The sequence below is a fragment of the Ooceraea biroi genome, chromosome 12, assembly GCF_003672135.1.
Source record: "Ooceraea biroi isolate clonal line C1 chromosome 12, Obir_v5.4, whole genome shotgun sequence".
NCBI lineage: Eukaryota > Metazoa > Arthropoda > Insecta > Hymenoptera > Formicidae > Ooceraea > Ooceraea biroi.
The window spans coordinates 4,509,771-4,524,941 of record NC_039517.1 but is presented as its reverse complement, the minus strand read 5'-3'; the positions used below and the strand labels follow the sequence as shown (position 1 = coordinate 4,524,941).

The window sequence follows — 15,171 nt, the reverse complement described above, 5'->3', positions numbered from 1 at the left end:
ACGAGTAAGTTAAATAAAAGAATGTCCTCTGTACGCGTAGTACAATACACAACAATGAGTAATCTGGAATTATTAACGCGTTTCGATAATTTAATTTTCTATATCGCTCTCTATTTTCAGAAATCAAAATAATATTGACAACAGAATATTAATGAAGAATGACACGTGTCAATTACATCGGAAATCAAAGGATGCCAAGTGAATGTTAATCACATTTGAAGGCAAGTTGTCGCAAATGTCGCCTCACTCGCTCTTGTCCTTCCTGTCGTGCGTCGTCGAGCCTCGATCGCTTCCTCGAGGGGGTCCGTCTTGAACCCCGCAGTTCAAGCTCTCTCGACGTGTAAAGGGCCTTCAGTCTTTACTTCTTTAAACGCTGTGATAGAGTGGATGGGAGGTGGAAGCTCTCTCGACAGGCGGCGGAAGAGGCGTGCGAGGACTCGCACAAGGGGAAGCAAGTTCACCTTTATGTCGTAGAGCGAGGGCCACTCGAGAGAGCCAGGAAGCGCCGAGGTGAGGGCGACTCCGTGACTATCGTGGGATCTACCGCGGCAATTATTTTTAAACACGCCATGCGGATAGGGATCTCGTCGAGTACCAGCGGTGGCGTGTCCGTTCTGCAGTTCGCGCGAATGGCCCGCGATCATTTGTGGAGCGGTTTCGCACGATCGATCGGCGTGTTTCGATATTACTGATAGGAAGCCTAGAGATACACGGCAGGCGGGATTTTTGACTCGCAGCTTCTTCTCTCTCTCTCTCTATCTTTTGTTGCCTCTCGTTTCTCGTTTCGCGATCGACCAACGTCGTTTCTTCTCGGGCGCGCTTTCACGGTGCACAAATCGAATCAGGACGCCCCCGCAGGGTCGACGACAATGTTATTTGTTAGCGGAAGCGTCGTAGTAACCGGAGGCTGAAACGGGGCCAGATTGCCGTGGTGATCGAGTTAAACGACACGTGGGCACTAAAGCCGTTGTCTCCGCCGCGGATATCCTCCCTTTCCTCGTGCATCGCGCGTATCCTTCCCTCTCGATCCGATCGCCGATCGCAAATTGCGCGCGATCGCGTAAGGATCTCCGTGTAAAATTCCAAACGAAAAATTCTCTCGTTCGCGACTCGTCGTGCGGGCCAACGGATGAAGCTTTTTAGGCGGCTTTATTTCGGGGGCTGTTGTAGAGCCGCGGATTGACACGCGGCGACGTCTTGACAGCTTGTTAGGCCAACGGCTCTATTCCCCTCCTCGAACGTGCGTTAGGCAATTCGCTTCCATGTGCGAGTCTCGGATTAAATTGATCTATAGTACTACCCGATTCTGAGGCCGATCGGTCGATCGATTCGATCAATTTCGTCCTAGTGCTAATAATTATAATTGTTGATATAACGTTTATTGCTCTTATTAGGGAAAAGAAAGGAAGACACTTGCATACTTTATCGATCTAAGCAAAAATGTAGCAACTCCGTTACACACGCGGGACATGCCCGCATCGATACTGAACGTACCCTGCTAACTGAAAATAATGAAAGTAATGGGAACACGCCCACTACATTTAGCCCACCGAACTAAAGCGCGCGCCTCGCGCCCTTTAGTTGTACCCCCTGTGTCGCAACCCCTTCCAGCGCGAGAACTTGCGCTCGCCGCCCGTCGGCGCCTTGCTCGTCCTCGCTTTCGTCCTAGGCTCTATTGGCCATTGTACCTGCCACTTCATTGTCCTTTATTTCATTATTCTCGCCGCATTCCGCTTCGTCCCTCCGTCCCTTGACGAGGGATCGCCGAGTTTTCCCCCCTTTTATTTATGTACCGTAATAATAGATGTCTTAACGGAATCTAATAAACGTCATAAATGGCTCCCGTGATCTCATTAGTTTACGAGCTTACCTGCACTAGAGCTGGCACGATTCCGCCTCCTGACAACTGCCGATAGCATCTCGCTGTGCATCAAAGGCTGGTCGATTCTCGCGTGTCGCGTGTCGCATGCACGGCGCCGCTCTTATGAGATATTGTTACCTCCTGACATTTAAGCGTTCGTTCAAGATCATCAATTTTGCTCATCAATTTTTATAGTAAATACCTAACGCGATAATGAATAAATGGATATTAAATTAATTAAAAAATGTAAATTTAGACCAGGCAGAAAATAAAATGAGAAATAGGAAATACTCGAGAGATATCAAGAATCACGCGTGATTTAAGAATGTGTTTTCCGTAAGTGTGATGCAACATTATACGGAGAGAATAATAGAATAATAGAATATGCTAACAATAAAAATTGCATTATTATTATTAGGACTGTTACTTTTTCGAAGCTTCGAAGGTACGATCTTTCGAAGGATCGAAGCTTCGAAGATGTGAAGTAGTCTTCGAAGGTCAATAACTTGAAATTATATAAATATTATATTATAAAGTATTAATATTATTAAAAATACGACTGTGATACATTTCATACAATTCTGGATTCTACGATAAATAAAGGTAAACGTCGATTCTTCGTCAATTTAGAGAAATCAAGGATCTATAAAAACTTTAAAATTGTTTGATATTATTTACGTTTTTATTCACCGTGTTTTTATTGTTCAATACAAAATATTTATTTGATTTCAAAAGTGATTTACTTGATTATATATTGAATATATTCTTTTATTCGGATTTGTATCAAATATTTTATCAAATATTTTAGGAAATTTAATCATGAAAAAGAGTTGGGTATAGGCACATTGTGATAAAGCTGCAGACGGAAAATCGGCGACATGCCTAATTTGCGATTCGGTGCTGCAAACTCACGGATCTGCTTCAACATTAATCGAACATTTAAAGAATGTTCATTCAATCCGTCCATCAACCGAAGCGATACAACGTCCGCACGATGACAGTATAGAGTAAATAAACTATTATACTCAGAAATTTTATTATTTAATTTTTATTCATTCATTTATTATCTACATAAATAAACTTATAGATAAATAGTTAAAATTTTCAAGCTTAAAATAACGATGTTTTGTAAAGTTTAAACCGCGGAATTTAATGTGAAATTAGTAATTTACAAATTGGATGAATTATTATTAAATTATTATGATTATTAGATTGATTTTTAATACTTTTTTAAGAGCAATGTAATATTCGGCAAACTCTTCTATGGTTTCCAGATTAGTACATCAGGAATCATATGCCTCTCAAGCAACAAATAGTACAGAACATTCGCAGCTAGAAGAGAGTTCTGAAGAAAATAACAGTATATCAACAACACCAACAAAACGAGCTCGTACATCATTAGTTCGCTCGATAAAAAAATCAGGATCAATTAGCAAAGAACGTGTTGAGAAGATAACAAAAGCTGTGACGAAATTGGTTGCATGCAGTCAATTACCGTATAGTTTTGTTTCTAGTTCTTCCTTCAAAGATTTTATGAAAGAACTAGAACCGAACTACAACTGTCGATGCTATCCAAACCATGGAATTATGAATATTTAGATGTGCACCGAATCGCAAATTAGGCATGTCGCCGATTTTCCGTCTGCAGCTTTATCACAATGTGCCCATACCCAACTCTTTTTCATGATTAAATTTCCTAAAATATTTGATACAAATCCGAATAAAAGAATATATTCAATATATAATCAAGTAAATCACTTTTGAAATCAAATAAATATTTTGTATTGGACAATAAAAACACGGTGAATAAAAACGTAAATAATATCAAAAAATTGTAAAGTTTTTATAGATCCTTGATTTCTCTAAATTGACGAAGAATCGACGTTTACCTTTATTTATCGTAGAATCCAGAATTGTATGAAATGTCGTATCACAGTTGTATTTTTAATAATATTAATACTTTATAATATAATATTTATTACTAATAAATTGTTTGTAACATGGATCACGCGCCTTCACTTTCAAACGATTATTTAGATGTTGCTGCTAGCAACTTGCTTCTGCGCGACACCGAAAATCCTATCGCGCAAATAGCAAAGAAATAGAAAAGACGTGATAACATAAGCTGAAATTGGTTGCATGTAGTCAATTACCGCATAATTTCAAGTTATTGACCTTCGAAGACTACTTCACATCTTCGAAGCTTCGATCCTTCGAAAGATCGTACCTTCGAAGATTCCTTCGTTCCTTCGAAGTTATCGAACTTCGATCAAAAATAACAGGCCTAATTATTATCATACTATATTATTATGTGATGGAATGTGTATACACACACGTACACATATGCATCTAAAGTTAAAATTTATATACATCACTATTTAACTAATTATATATACAAAGATGTTCTTTATAATCTGATGCTATAAAAATCTATCATGCGTAACAATAAATCTTCTCGCTATTTTTTTCACTATTACATATTGTAGCAAGATTAAATTAATATGGTATTTTCTTGTTTAGAGATGATATTTTTCAGGAAAATTCTCTCCGTATTGATTAAAATCCTCGGTTTCGGCGTTAAGTTTCTGCGCAAAACTTGCGTATAGCCAGTCATGTGTTGATGCACGGACGTATCCTATTCCAAGCTAATTTTCTTCAAAATCACGAGAGCATAATGCAACGATAGACGTAAAAAGGAAACTTATTTTTTCCACACACGCACACACACACAGAAAATGAATATCGCGCGTGTTGTGTGTCGCTCGTGGTCTCGATGTGCGCGTATTCGTCCATCCGATGTATATCCGAGAATGTACCCCGTGATTTCGTCCCGATAACACGATTATGATCCTCTCCTCATCCTCTTTCTATCTCTCTCCACCCCCGCGAATCCGCAGTCAGAGAAGAGAAAGTAGGGAAGGAGCGGGGAGGGAAGCGTGGCGCGGCGTCATCCCTCTTCGCCCCTTTCTCTCTCTCCTCCCCTTCTCTCTCTCTCTTTCTCTCCGTCGCTCTCTCTACGCATCCCGTTGCCCTCGAACTGACAGAGTAGCTTCGCTCGCTCTGATCCCTCGCAATTACTTCCCATTATCTGGGTATTAGGATTCACCCCAACTGGAAGCACGACGTGCCGCCTCCCCCGCCCCCGTACGGGCGCCGCCTATACAACACTGCTCGTTGCAAAATCTACTGTCTGTCGGAGTATCGCTTCTTTTCCTTGACTCGCTTGTTGGTCTAATGTCCCGCAACAGGTAGTGCAAAAACGGAAGATCGTCAAAACCGCGACCGTCGTAACTCGCGTAATAAGACACGCGCGCACGCGGCACGATAGCGAGTGATAAACTTTCATCATTGCACTCGACGTGATCGTCACAATTTTGAATTATGCATTGCGGATTTTAAGACGAATTATTTATTTTGTCGTTTCTAATATTCTTAACGAGAGGCAGGTCAGTTGTAAATCCTGAGGATACTAGCGTAGTACTCTTCTTACTCCTCTTTGTTTCTTCGCTCTTTGATGCCTCATTAGCTTTCAAGAATACCTCCCGCCAATGGCATCGAAATGTCGAGTCGATGATTAACGAAACGATTAGACGTGGCAAAACGCAAGCAGCGTTCGTGACCCAGGACGTAATTAAATGTCAATGCCGATATTTAATTACGCCGGCGTGATTAAATGAACAGCTGATGTCTCCAGTGCTCTTCTAATACATGCTAGGTGCGCAAATTAATTCGGTGCCCCTTTTTAAGTAATTTATTTATTTTATTTTTTGAGAGAGAATTTGTCAGAGAGTTTGCTACCCGATAGAAAAGTATTAAAAAATAATGGCAAATATTTCAAAGATTGACACGTTTATTATTTTTGTTGTGAATGCGAGCTCAATTTCTTGAAAAAGGCACTGAATTAGTTTGTGCACCTAATAAAGCACGCTGATTTCTCCCGAAAGAAATACAACGCATCGTTCGACAAAAGTATCACCTGAAAAAACGATCAAGGAAGATCAAATGTACACGCATTTTATGAGCATGACAGTTTAATTTCCAACGAAAACCACGGCCTAGGTTTACTCACTATAAAAGGTAATAATGGATAAAACATTGGTTTTATTACTGTAATTTGCTATAAAAAGTAGATTCGAGAATCGGCAGAATTTCACTTACGTTAGCAAACCAAAAGCTTTGGAGCGACGCTTCGGAGCGACGCGTTGCCGTCCCATTGAACAGCCTGAATTATCACCCGATGACAGACGAATACTTCTCGAAAACGCGGAATGTTCTTTCTTCAATCTCAAGCAGAACAATCGAATTTCATATTCTCTGTTACGCGGGGCGAGTTTCAGTTCTCGATTAATTTTCGATTAATCCGATCATCGCGAGCATATATCGAGATGATCTTGGAACTATGTTGTACATAACAAGTATAGACCGCGCATTTCCGATTTTAAGGGCTTGACACAAGGAAAAATGTAAGCAGTAGGACATAAGCAGTAAGCGGATCGGCCAATCCAGATTTCTGACGGTCATTTCAATCATAATTGGTCGATCTCCTTATTGCTTACGTCTTTACTCTTTACTGCGGTTTTCCTTGTTTCGAGATCTTTAATGATAAGCATCACGTGCGAATTCGAAAAAGGGGCAATATCTCTCTCAAGTAATGTTTATTCTCTTCAATAACTGAATAGTGAAGAATGCGGAAGGCTTTCTATGAATGCCTCCCCCTCCAAGTAAAAAGAACAAAATAAAAATGAATATTTCTATTATATCTACATACGTGTGTTAGCTTCACTGATTAGCACGACAACCTCATGATAGCCTCTCTCTAATTTTTACATCAGAGGAAGAAAGCACAACGCTGGTCGCGGAAGGTTTTCATTTCTTCGTAAACTGTGTACAGAAAGAGAGAGAAAGAGCGACTTGATCGGAACGCGTGGTCTATACTTCTGCACCTACACCCGGAACAAGGATTCTGTTTCTTCTGTTCATGCAGTTGCCGTGATTCCGATAAGAAACGAGCGACTTGATCTCGTGTGACAGTGTCCCTAGCGATGCTGACGTTGGGCGGAATGCTGGCCGTGCTGCGGTTGGTGATGCAGGCCAATCGAAGGTGGATGTGAGTGAGGGTGTGAATGTGGATGTGGATGTGGATGCGAATGGATCGTCGTATGGAGGATCCTTGGTGGTGTACCCCGTCTGGACGGTGGAGATAGGACGCCAGTCCGCGTCGACGTTGGCGTCGAGGTCGTCGACGTTGACGTCAACGCCGGAGTCGCCGTTGGCGTCGGCGTCGGCGTCGGCGTCGGGGTCGGCGTCGCCGCCGGCGTTGGTGTCGGCGACGGTGTCTCGTCGCCCAGCACATCAATCTCGTCGTCGTCCTCATCGTCGGAGTCTGCGGGCGCGTCGCTGCTCGCACGAGACTCGCGGCCGCCGCTCAACGAAAAGTCTACGGGACGCTCTGTTGGCATTAACAATTAATTCTCGGTTATATCGAGTATTCTCGTTCGAGCGCATTGGACGATTGTCAGTGATACAAAAGTGATGAAGCGTGATGAAATGGAAATGGTTCACATATTTTTCTAATAATTTGCCTAACTTTTTCTCTACGCATGTAATAATTGTATATCGAGTCCTACATCCAAATATCCAATGATATTCGGGATGAAATTTTCTTCCCTTATTTTCAACTTGAATTCTTAATTGCTTGGAATTTAAGAATTAATTGTCGATTATCGAATATTCTCGTTCGATCACATTCATGAACGATTGTCAGTAATGAGAGTGATGAGGCGCGATGAATTGCGAATGATTCGTAGGTTTTATAAATCTTTCTGTAATAATGTATCTAGTTTTTTCTTCATACATTTAATAATCGTGCATCAAATCCTACATCCAAATAATATTTAATGTATTTGGATCGAAATTTCTTCTTTTATTTTCAACTTGAATTCTTAATGTTGTTTAGTATTTAACAATCTCCTCAATATTACAGACAGTTCTCGATTTACAAACAAAATCCTCTCCTAAATGTTGTTCATCATATACTTTTGTGTTTATTATAGATTAAATATCTTATAACTGAGATATTTAGAAAAACATTTATAATTATTAAGAATACAATTAGAAACAGTAACATCAACATCAACAAAATTAACATAATATTAATAAAGAAAGCGTATATTACTTGTTCGACTTAATTCAGTTTCAGTTATGTGCTTCAAACATTCGTAACTCGAAAAGTGTGTTTTTTCATTTATATTTACATATTATAGCTCAGTAGTGGCGAACCTTTTTATGTGCGCGTGTCCAAAATTTACAAATAATATTTATCGAGTTGTTGACGTGCCAGACAGTTTTAAGATAGGGGAAAAAACTAATAGAGAATTACTCATTGCAGAGAGAATTTTGATTGAGACAAGTATTCAACTGCCAGAATCGATATCATGAAAAATGCAAAGATAAAATTCAATTTAAAAAGAAATGAAGATTCTAGTTTTCTGAAGATACGAAAAAGAACTTGATTCAGAGGTCGTTTCAAGGCTATCAAATCAGCTAGATATACTTTTAATCCGATATCTTCTATTCACAATATCTTTTATAACGAAATTTATTTTATTCAATTTCTATATTTAATACATGTTTCCCCGAAGAAAGTGTTTTGCTTCCCATGCGAGTTAGTCAAGTGATAGTGTAGGTGTGGAAAAGGTGTGTTGTGAACGTAAACAGCAATTTTGGGCATAACAATATGTAATAGTAAATAATGATATTATTTATAATGTAAGATATACATAATATCTCGTGCTTGCCAGATAAAAAGGTATAATAAGATCATAGTGTTTATTATTAACTGAGAACTTTCCAGAAAGTATTCAAAGAAAAAGGATAATGAAGATAATGAAGTTGATTTTGCAAGAGAGATTCGAGTTTCGCTTAAGAAGAGAGATTCGAGTCGTGAGAGAGAAAGAAAGAACGGCATTGTGATCAATTAATTTTGTATCGCGGCGGCATTTCTTGATCGAGATTTCGCGATTCTGCTAGTTTGTAATTATTTATTAATTTTAAGATAAATCTTTTGCTATATTTCAATTTTATCATCACACAATTATTAAATATATATTTAACAGTAACAAAAGAAAAATCTATTTTATTTATTCTTCCTTCCACATATTAACACATTAAAATCCGTTGTTGTTTTATTAAAAACTTCATCCGGGTGAAATTAAAAACAGATAATGAAATTTTTATATCTTTTCAAAAAAACGTAACTAAATAACATTATGTATACACACACACACACACACACACACACACACACACACGGTATGTTATTTTTCTTATTAAATTAACAAATTTAAAAGTAAGATTCAATTTATTATATCACAAATATGTGCACACGCACTGTTCTAATATTTTAATATTCTTAAAGTTTTTTCAAGCTTTTAGCATCCAACAAAAGATTGACCTATAATAGATATATGAAAATTAATCAATATAATTTAAAATATCTAAATGCAATTGTTGCGAGAGAAAAAGAGAGAGAGACGCAAAATATTTTATTATCATCAACTCTTTTTATATTTGTAAATTTCTAAATTTTTAATGATAATTATAGAGTTAATTATAACAATTTTTGTAGATATATTTATATATGTAATATTATTAAAACTTATTAAAAATAGTTTAAATAAGAAATCCGTCGTAAATTACTATTTACGTAATAATATAAAATGCTTTTAATTAAAATTAAAAAAAATATTAGATTAATAAAATTCACGAGATTCTGCGGAAAACTCTTTTAAATCCTTATACATATATCTGTACAATAGCAAACCGATCGTTAAGGTGAAAAATAAAAGTATAATCCTTTTATAAACTGTATATGTGTAACTCTTTGGAATTGACAAATACATAATCAGGAAATTAACGTGAAAGGTAAGGTGAAATTTTCGAAATTTGAAAAACTCGCTACTAAGTTGTTAATTTCAAACACTACCATTAATCTCCCTTTACTTCACACTCTGGCGAAAATCCGCCTGCTCTTGTTTTTCGCGAGCGGTAAAATTTGTATAAAAATCAGGCGAGACGTTTCACCTCACGATACGCGCCATCGCGGCCTATGGTTGTCTTTAGTGGCGAACAATCGAGAATGTAGGTCTGACCGAGCACTTAGCGGGTAATTGAGCAATTTTCTCGAAGATGAGCGTAAGCGGAGAGTCGGACCAAGATAGCGAGAGAAAGAGCGGTGCCGAAGGAGGGAACGAATCTCTCCCGGGTTCCTTACATAGCTTGTTCGAGTCCAAAGACGTCGAGGCGGTCTCGTCTCTCTTGTATGCTCTCTACCCTCCCCTCGATACCTCCTTCTTGGTTGCTACCAAGGAGACGTCTATGTAACTCGGTTAGCTCTATCTACCGAACGCGAACGAAGCCATCTTGTCTACAGAGGCGGACAAAACTTGACGAGAGTACAGAATGCGAGTGCTACGTGGACTAAACTATTTAAAATGTCGCCATCGTCTCGTTAAATAATCTCTTTTGCATTCGATATTGCGAGTATTCAAGTAATGAATAAGTCGCTTATACTTTAACGAGCATTTCCGTAAGGAGAATGTAATGAATCGATAAATACGCAAAGTCGATACTGAAAAAATAAATAATCGTCTGAATGATTACTATCACATTCTTGTATCGTGATTCACTTTGAAGGGCCTCCGAGAGGAATTTTATCAGCGAGTACAAAGTTTCTTTCCAACCCCCTTCTCTTCTCCATTAATCATCCTGTTTTTATCCACTACGGTTTTGTGCCATGAGCTGCAGCCCGTAAGGCCAAGAATGGCAAGGTGGAAAATGAAAGAGGGGTAGAACGAAGTGCTCTGTTGCTTTTCCGCACTTAAGGCTTCACGCTCTTGTTATCATGTTTCCTCCATGATGAATACAAAAATTAACAAAATAGCTTCAGCTATTCCGGGGTCTCTTTGGGGCCCGGATACGGTGTGTTCTCCGCACCCTCAGGCCTTGAAGTCCGCGTCAACAGGTCGCGGCAAGCTCGGGAGGTTCGCCACTTGGCGAAAAATAAAATAACGGACAACCGATCGTCGAGTATCTTCGTTCGATCGCATTGCGCTAACTATCAATGACCAAAGTTCCGATTCTCTTGGTGGATTTGGTAATGCGCGTTGTAAACGCGATTTCGCCGACGGGTAATCGCGGGCGATACCTACGACGGAATACGGACCATTACGCGGGTACCGTTGATGATTATAGTTCCTCGCAACGCGACCGCGGGTTACGGTCTGGCTAGTTACGCCGAACTTGCGTAATTTATTGTCAGCGGTGTTTTGGTTGCGTTATACAGATATTAGCGTCCATTAGCATGACAACGGGGAAGTATTTAACCGACAACCGACGTTATAACGCGCCATCCCGCGCCGCTCCGCTTCGGCGGAAGTGAGATTGACCGATAATAACTACACCCGATTAATCCTATCTGCTCTCTCTCTCTCGAGTGTGTGTGTGTGTGTGTGTGTGTGTGCGCGTGGATCGCTCGATCCGCAGTTTATTTAAAATTACGGCGCACATGTACATAGACATCGTCGTTAGCGATTACGTTTGCCCCCCCTCCCCCGGTCAACAGTTAGACCTTCCGCACTTAATGCGCAGAACTTAATGCGCATTAGTGCGGAAGAGCCGCACGCCTGCACAATGTTTTTTCAGAGCGTAATAGCGCGACCATTCATGATTATTGCCCGCTTATCTAGGACACAACGTCGTTAATCCAAGTTAATTAACTCGCGGTGCGGGGAACGCTGCTCGCAGCTGTTTATCGAAAAGTCGATACGCGCATTTAGCGGTAATCGCACGTTGCGGAGACCGCCCGACGTGATGTCCTGATGGATACAGCGATCACGACGTCACGCGTGCACGTCACCGACGCGGTGCGTCGGGATTTAAGCGTTACCTGCGTAGGTTTAACAGGGTCGAGTTACTGGTAACCGCTGTGACCCGACTTTGCAATGGCGCCGCAGGAATCACCGGTGATCCCCAGTGGGACTCGCCGCGTCTATATCGATATAGTCCAATTCGATTCAATCGTGCGTGATATTTATCGTGCTTATAACTTGTAAACTCCAGTTTACTCCGAATAAACGGCAAGAATTATTAAATTAAATATATGAAATTATTAAGTTCGGTTCCGACTTGTTAATAATACCGTAGTCCCTGTTGGAATCACTCGAAATTCATTCCCATGCTCAAACGCACGTTCATAGTACTACAATGGAAGTGACGTGCCAACGATGCTAACGAGCTGTCGCTGATCGCTGTTCGCTCTGGGTGATTTGTTCCATCAGCGACTAAACTCTTTTATTTCTAGCTGCCGAACCGCCGCTCAACCGAGGAAAGAAACTGGATGCGCGACTTACCAGCGGGCGACGTAACGGGTATCGATTGCTGCCCGGAACTGGGATTGCTATTGTTGTTCGTATTGAGCTTCCTCAGTTGTTTCTTGTGTTTCATCCGACGATTTTGGAACCATGTTTTCACCTGGGTCTCGGACAGGTGCAACGCGGCCGCGAGTTCCACTCTTTCAGGTGTGCTCAGGTACCTTTGCACCTCAAACCTCGCTTCCAGACCTGCCAGTTGCTGGTCGCTGAATACCTGAAATTTTAAGGAAACGATCTTTCGTCTCTCCCGTCAGCAATTACGAAAGCCATTTTGTCGTCACGAACGATACGTAATCAAATATATGGATTTACACGACTTTTTACTCGGCTAACGAGATTGCTCGATCATTGATTTCAAAATCAATCAACCGGCTGAGGATAAATTTACCTACTATTCGTGAAAACAAAGTTGTATGTTCAAATATATGTAATTTACATAAAAAATAGATATTTTGATTAGAGATGAAGCTGGAATTTTAAAGCTGTACTGACGGTTCGGGCCTTTCGTCGCCGACAGTGCTTCAAAGCCGCCAGCTCTCCAACTCCCGGTACCACGCCAACCCCCATGCTAGCGCTACCGAAGAGCGGTCCCAAGAAGAAGGCCGCTGCGGCGGGCGGCGCCGCGGGATAGCCGGGGAGCAAACTGGCAAACTGCTGATACTGGTGATGTTGTCCGTGTCCGATGCCAGTCGACGTCAGATGCGGGTGGTGCAACTGATGATGGTGAGAGTGCGGAGTCACCGTGCCGCGGCTGAGGATATCTTCGATGAGAAACGACGTCCTGCTGGCGGAAGTTCCGTTTTGACCTGGTTGAGCTTGCTGCTGTTGGCAGGTCGACTGCATTTTTCTCGCTTAACGCAAATTCGCTGCGGACGTGTGTGTTTCGCGGTTACATCCTCGCTCCGGCGCGTTCAATGCGGCTGAACGATTCGATACCTTTTGCTTGCCGTTCAGTTTCTAACGTACAACACCCCCGAAGTACCCCAAGGTAAATTCTCCTTTCTCGGTTGCGAAGCGTGCGATCTCCGGCGCGGATTTCGTGTCGTCTTCCGTCGCATTGGCGACGAAAATAATGTTTATGGCGTTCGATTATTTATTTATCGAAAGAGTAACACACGTATACGAAAATACGTCACTTTTTTCGAACGAATCACTCTCTTCTCATCACGTATACGATCGTATGTCGCATTAAGAACACTTCGAGCGGAGCCTTGGCTTACTCGTCACCAGCTAGGCGGCGTTTATCTCGCCAACGTCCGGATGAAATCGAATTGATTGCCGCGAATCGTGCTGGGTATGAGGGTAAGTCGCGCGAGGAAACACCGTCGTTCACCGACGTTGAGGGAGTATCGGTGCGCGCGACTCGGGGTGATTTAACCCCCCCGCGCGCGCGTGATCATCGGCAGCCCCTCCCGCCTAGCTACCCGCCGAACGTACGTACCAACGAAGGAGGGTGAAGCTCGGAGCCGACTATCCGGCTACCGCTCTGACGCCCCCGGCATTGGCTGGCGTCGTGACGCTCGCCGTCACTCGGGTTGGCCCCGCGGAAGTCCTGGGGGCGGGACTTGGTCAACCGTTTCCATGGACACGCGCTATTCGCGGATATTCATGAATCCGACGATATACATCCGCGTCCCCGCTGCGAGGACGGGAAAGGCGGTGGCGCCTGAATGAAGAAGGGGTGGGGACTCCCCTCAGAAGGAGGAGGAGGTGGAGGAGGAACGAATCTTTCTGTATTTGTGATTCTCTCCGCTCTATCGCGCTCTAGCACGTAGAGAATAATAGCGCGAGTATGTAAGGGTGCGTTCCGAGAACTTACTCGCTTGTGGCTGTAGCCATCCGTTATAACATGATACGTTCGCGACGTGACGCGGCTCTCGGTCGTGTGTGTACAGTTGAAAACGACCCGCTTCCGCATCATCCCTTCACCTCGCAAATTTTACCGTATCGCATGCGGCGCGTGAGAACGACGGTCCTTAACAACGTATTTAATAATGTGCATCGTCACGGCGTTCGTTATCGTCGCTCCTCGGCGGACCGGTTCATCCGGCGATCTGTCGTATTTTCCACGTCATTCGGCGCAGCCGAGTCCTCGGCATGGTCGATACGCCGCTTCGCGTCGAACCGTATATCGGTATTGAATCTTCGAAGGGTGGAGGACGAGCAGAAACGCGGGATTAAATTACTTATCGGATGATGTACGGCGCGCTTTCCAAATGGCGGTGCACGCGCGCGGCGCGTATCCACACGTAGACAAAGATAGTCAAAGTAGATCTGACATGAATTTGCCGAAAGGGAACGCACGTGGGAGCGCATTCTATTCACTTATCATCCGCGACCCGCGTGCTTCTTTCCTATCTTTCTTTCTCCTTTTTTTTTGTTTTATTATCAAGAATGGTATAATCAGTATTAAAAAAAAGCGAGGGAGGGTGAAAAGATAGAGGGAGGAGAAATGAGAGAAAAAAAGCCTTATGTTTTAGTGGTCGTACGTTAATCCTGACGGCTTCTCGAATCTCCGACATTACGGTTACCGCCTGTAGAGCGTGATGACGGCTACACGGTATATGATTAGGGTCGGAGGGACGCGTGCCGACATTTAGACGGGGTTGCTTCTGCGATTATTGAGTAAATTAACGTCGCGGTAATTGCGTTACCGGCGCGTGTCCGTCCGTCCGTCCGTCCGCCCGCCTGCGTCGCGTCGCGCGTCACCTCGCCCTCGCCTCGCTCCCTCGACGCATTTACTGATGGCAGAGCTCTGCCCTCCTCGCTCGCTCGCAAAGCCGAAAATCCATTGGTTCAGGGTTTCGTCGCGTCCGAAAACATCCTCCTGGATAGTTCCATGGAGTCTCCGGGGACTCGTTAGATGAAAAACCAGTGGGA

At 42.4% G+C, this 15,171-nt stretch overlaps 1 protein-coding gene across 1 annotated transcript; it reads right to left on the bottom strand.

The window, feature by feature from the left end:
• Positions 1-5,874: 5,874 nt before the first annotated feature.
• LOC105276574 (homeobox protein BarH-like 2) lies at positions 5,875-15,055 on the bottom strand. Its single transcript, XM_011334306.2, has 3 exons — positions 12,784-15,055; positions 12,271-12,505; positions 5,875-7,310 (listed from the first exon to the last, which is right to left on the bottom strand). Exons 1-3 carry the CDS (start codon positions 13,132-13,134, stop codon positions 6,898-6,900), a joined length of 999 nt encoding a protein of 332 aa, XP_011332608.2. The 5' UTR covers positions 13,135-15,055; the 3' UTR covers positions 5,875-6,897.
• Positions 15,056-15,171: the final 116 nt, after the last annotated feature.

Bases quoted from the DNA above. Each gene is read 5' to 3' on its own strand.
- LOC105276574 (XM_011334306.2), bottom strand. From the start codon at position 13,134: ATGCAGTCGACCTGCCAACAGCAGCAAGCTCAACCAGGTCAAAACGGA. The intron at 12,506-12,783 runs GTCAGTACAGCT...TTAAAATTTCAG, and splicing joins GGCGACGAAAGGCCCGAACC to GTATTCAGCGACCAGCAACT. The intron at 7,311-12,270 runs GTAAGTCGCGCA...TAATGCCAACAG, and splicing joins ACCCGTTACGTCGCCCGCTG to AGCGTCCCGTAGACTTTTCG.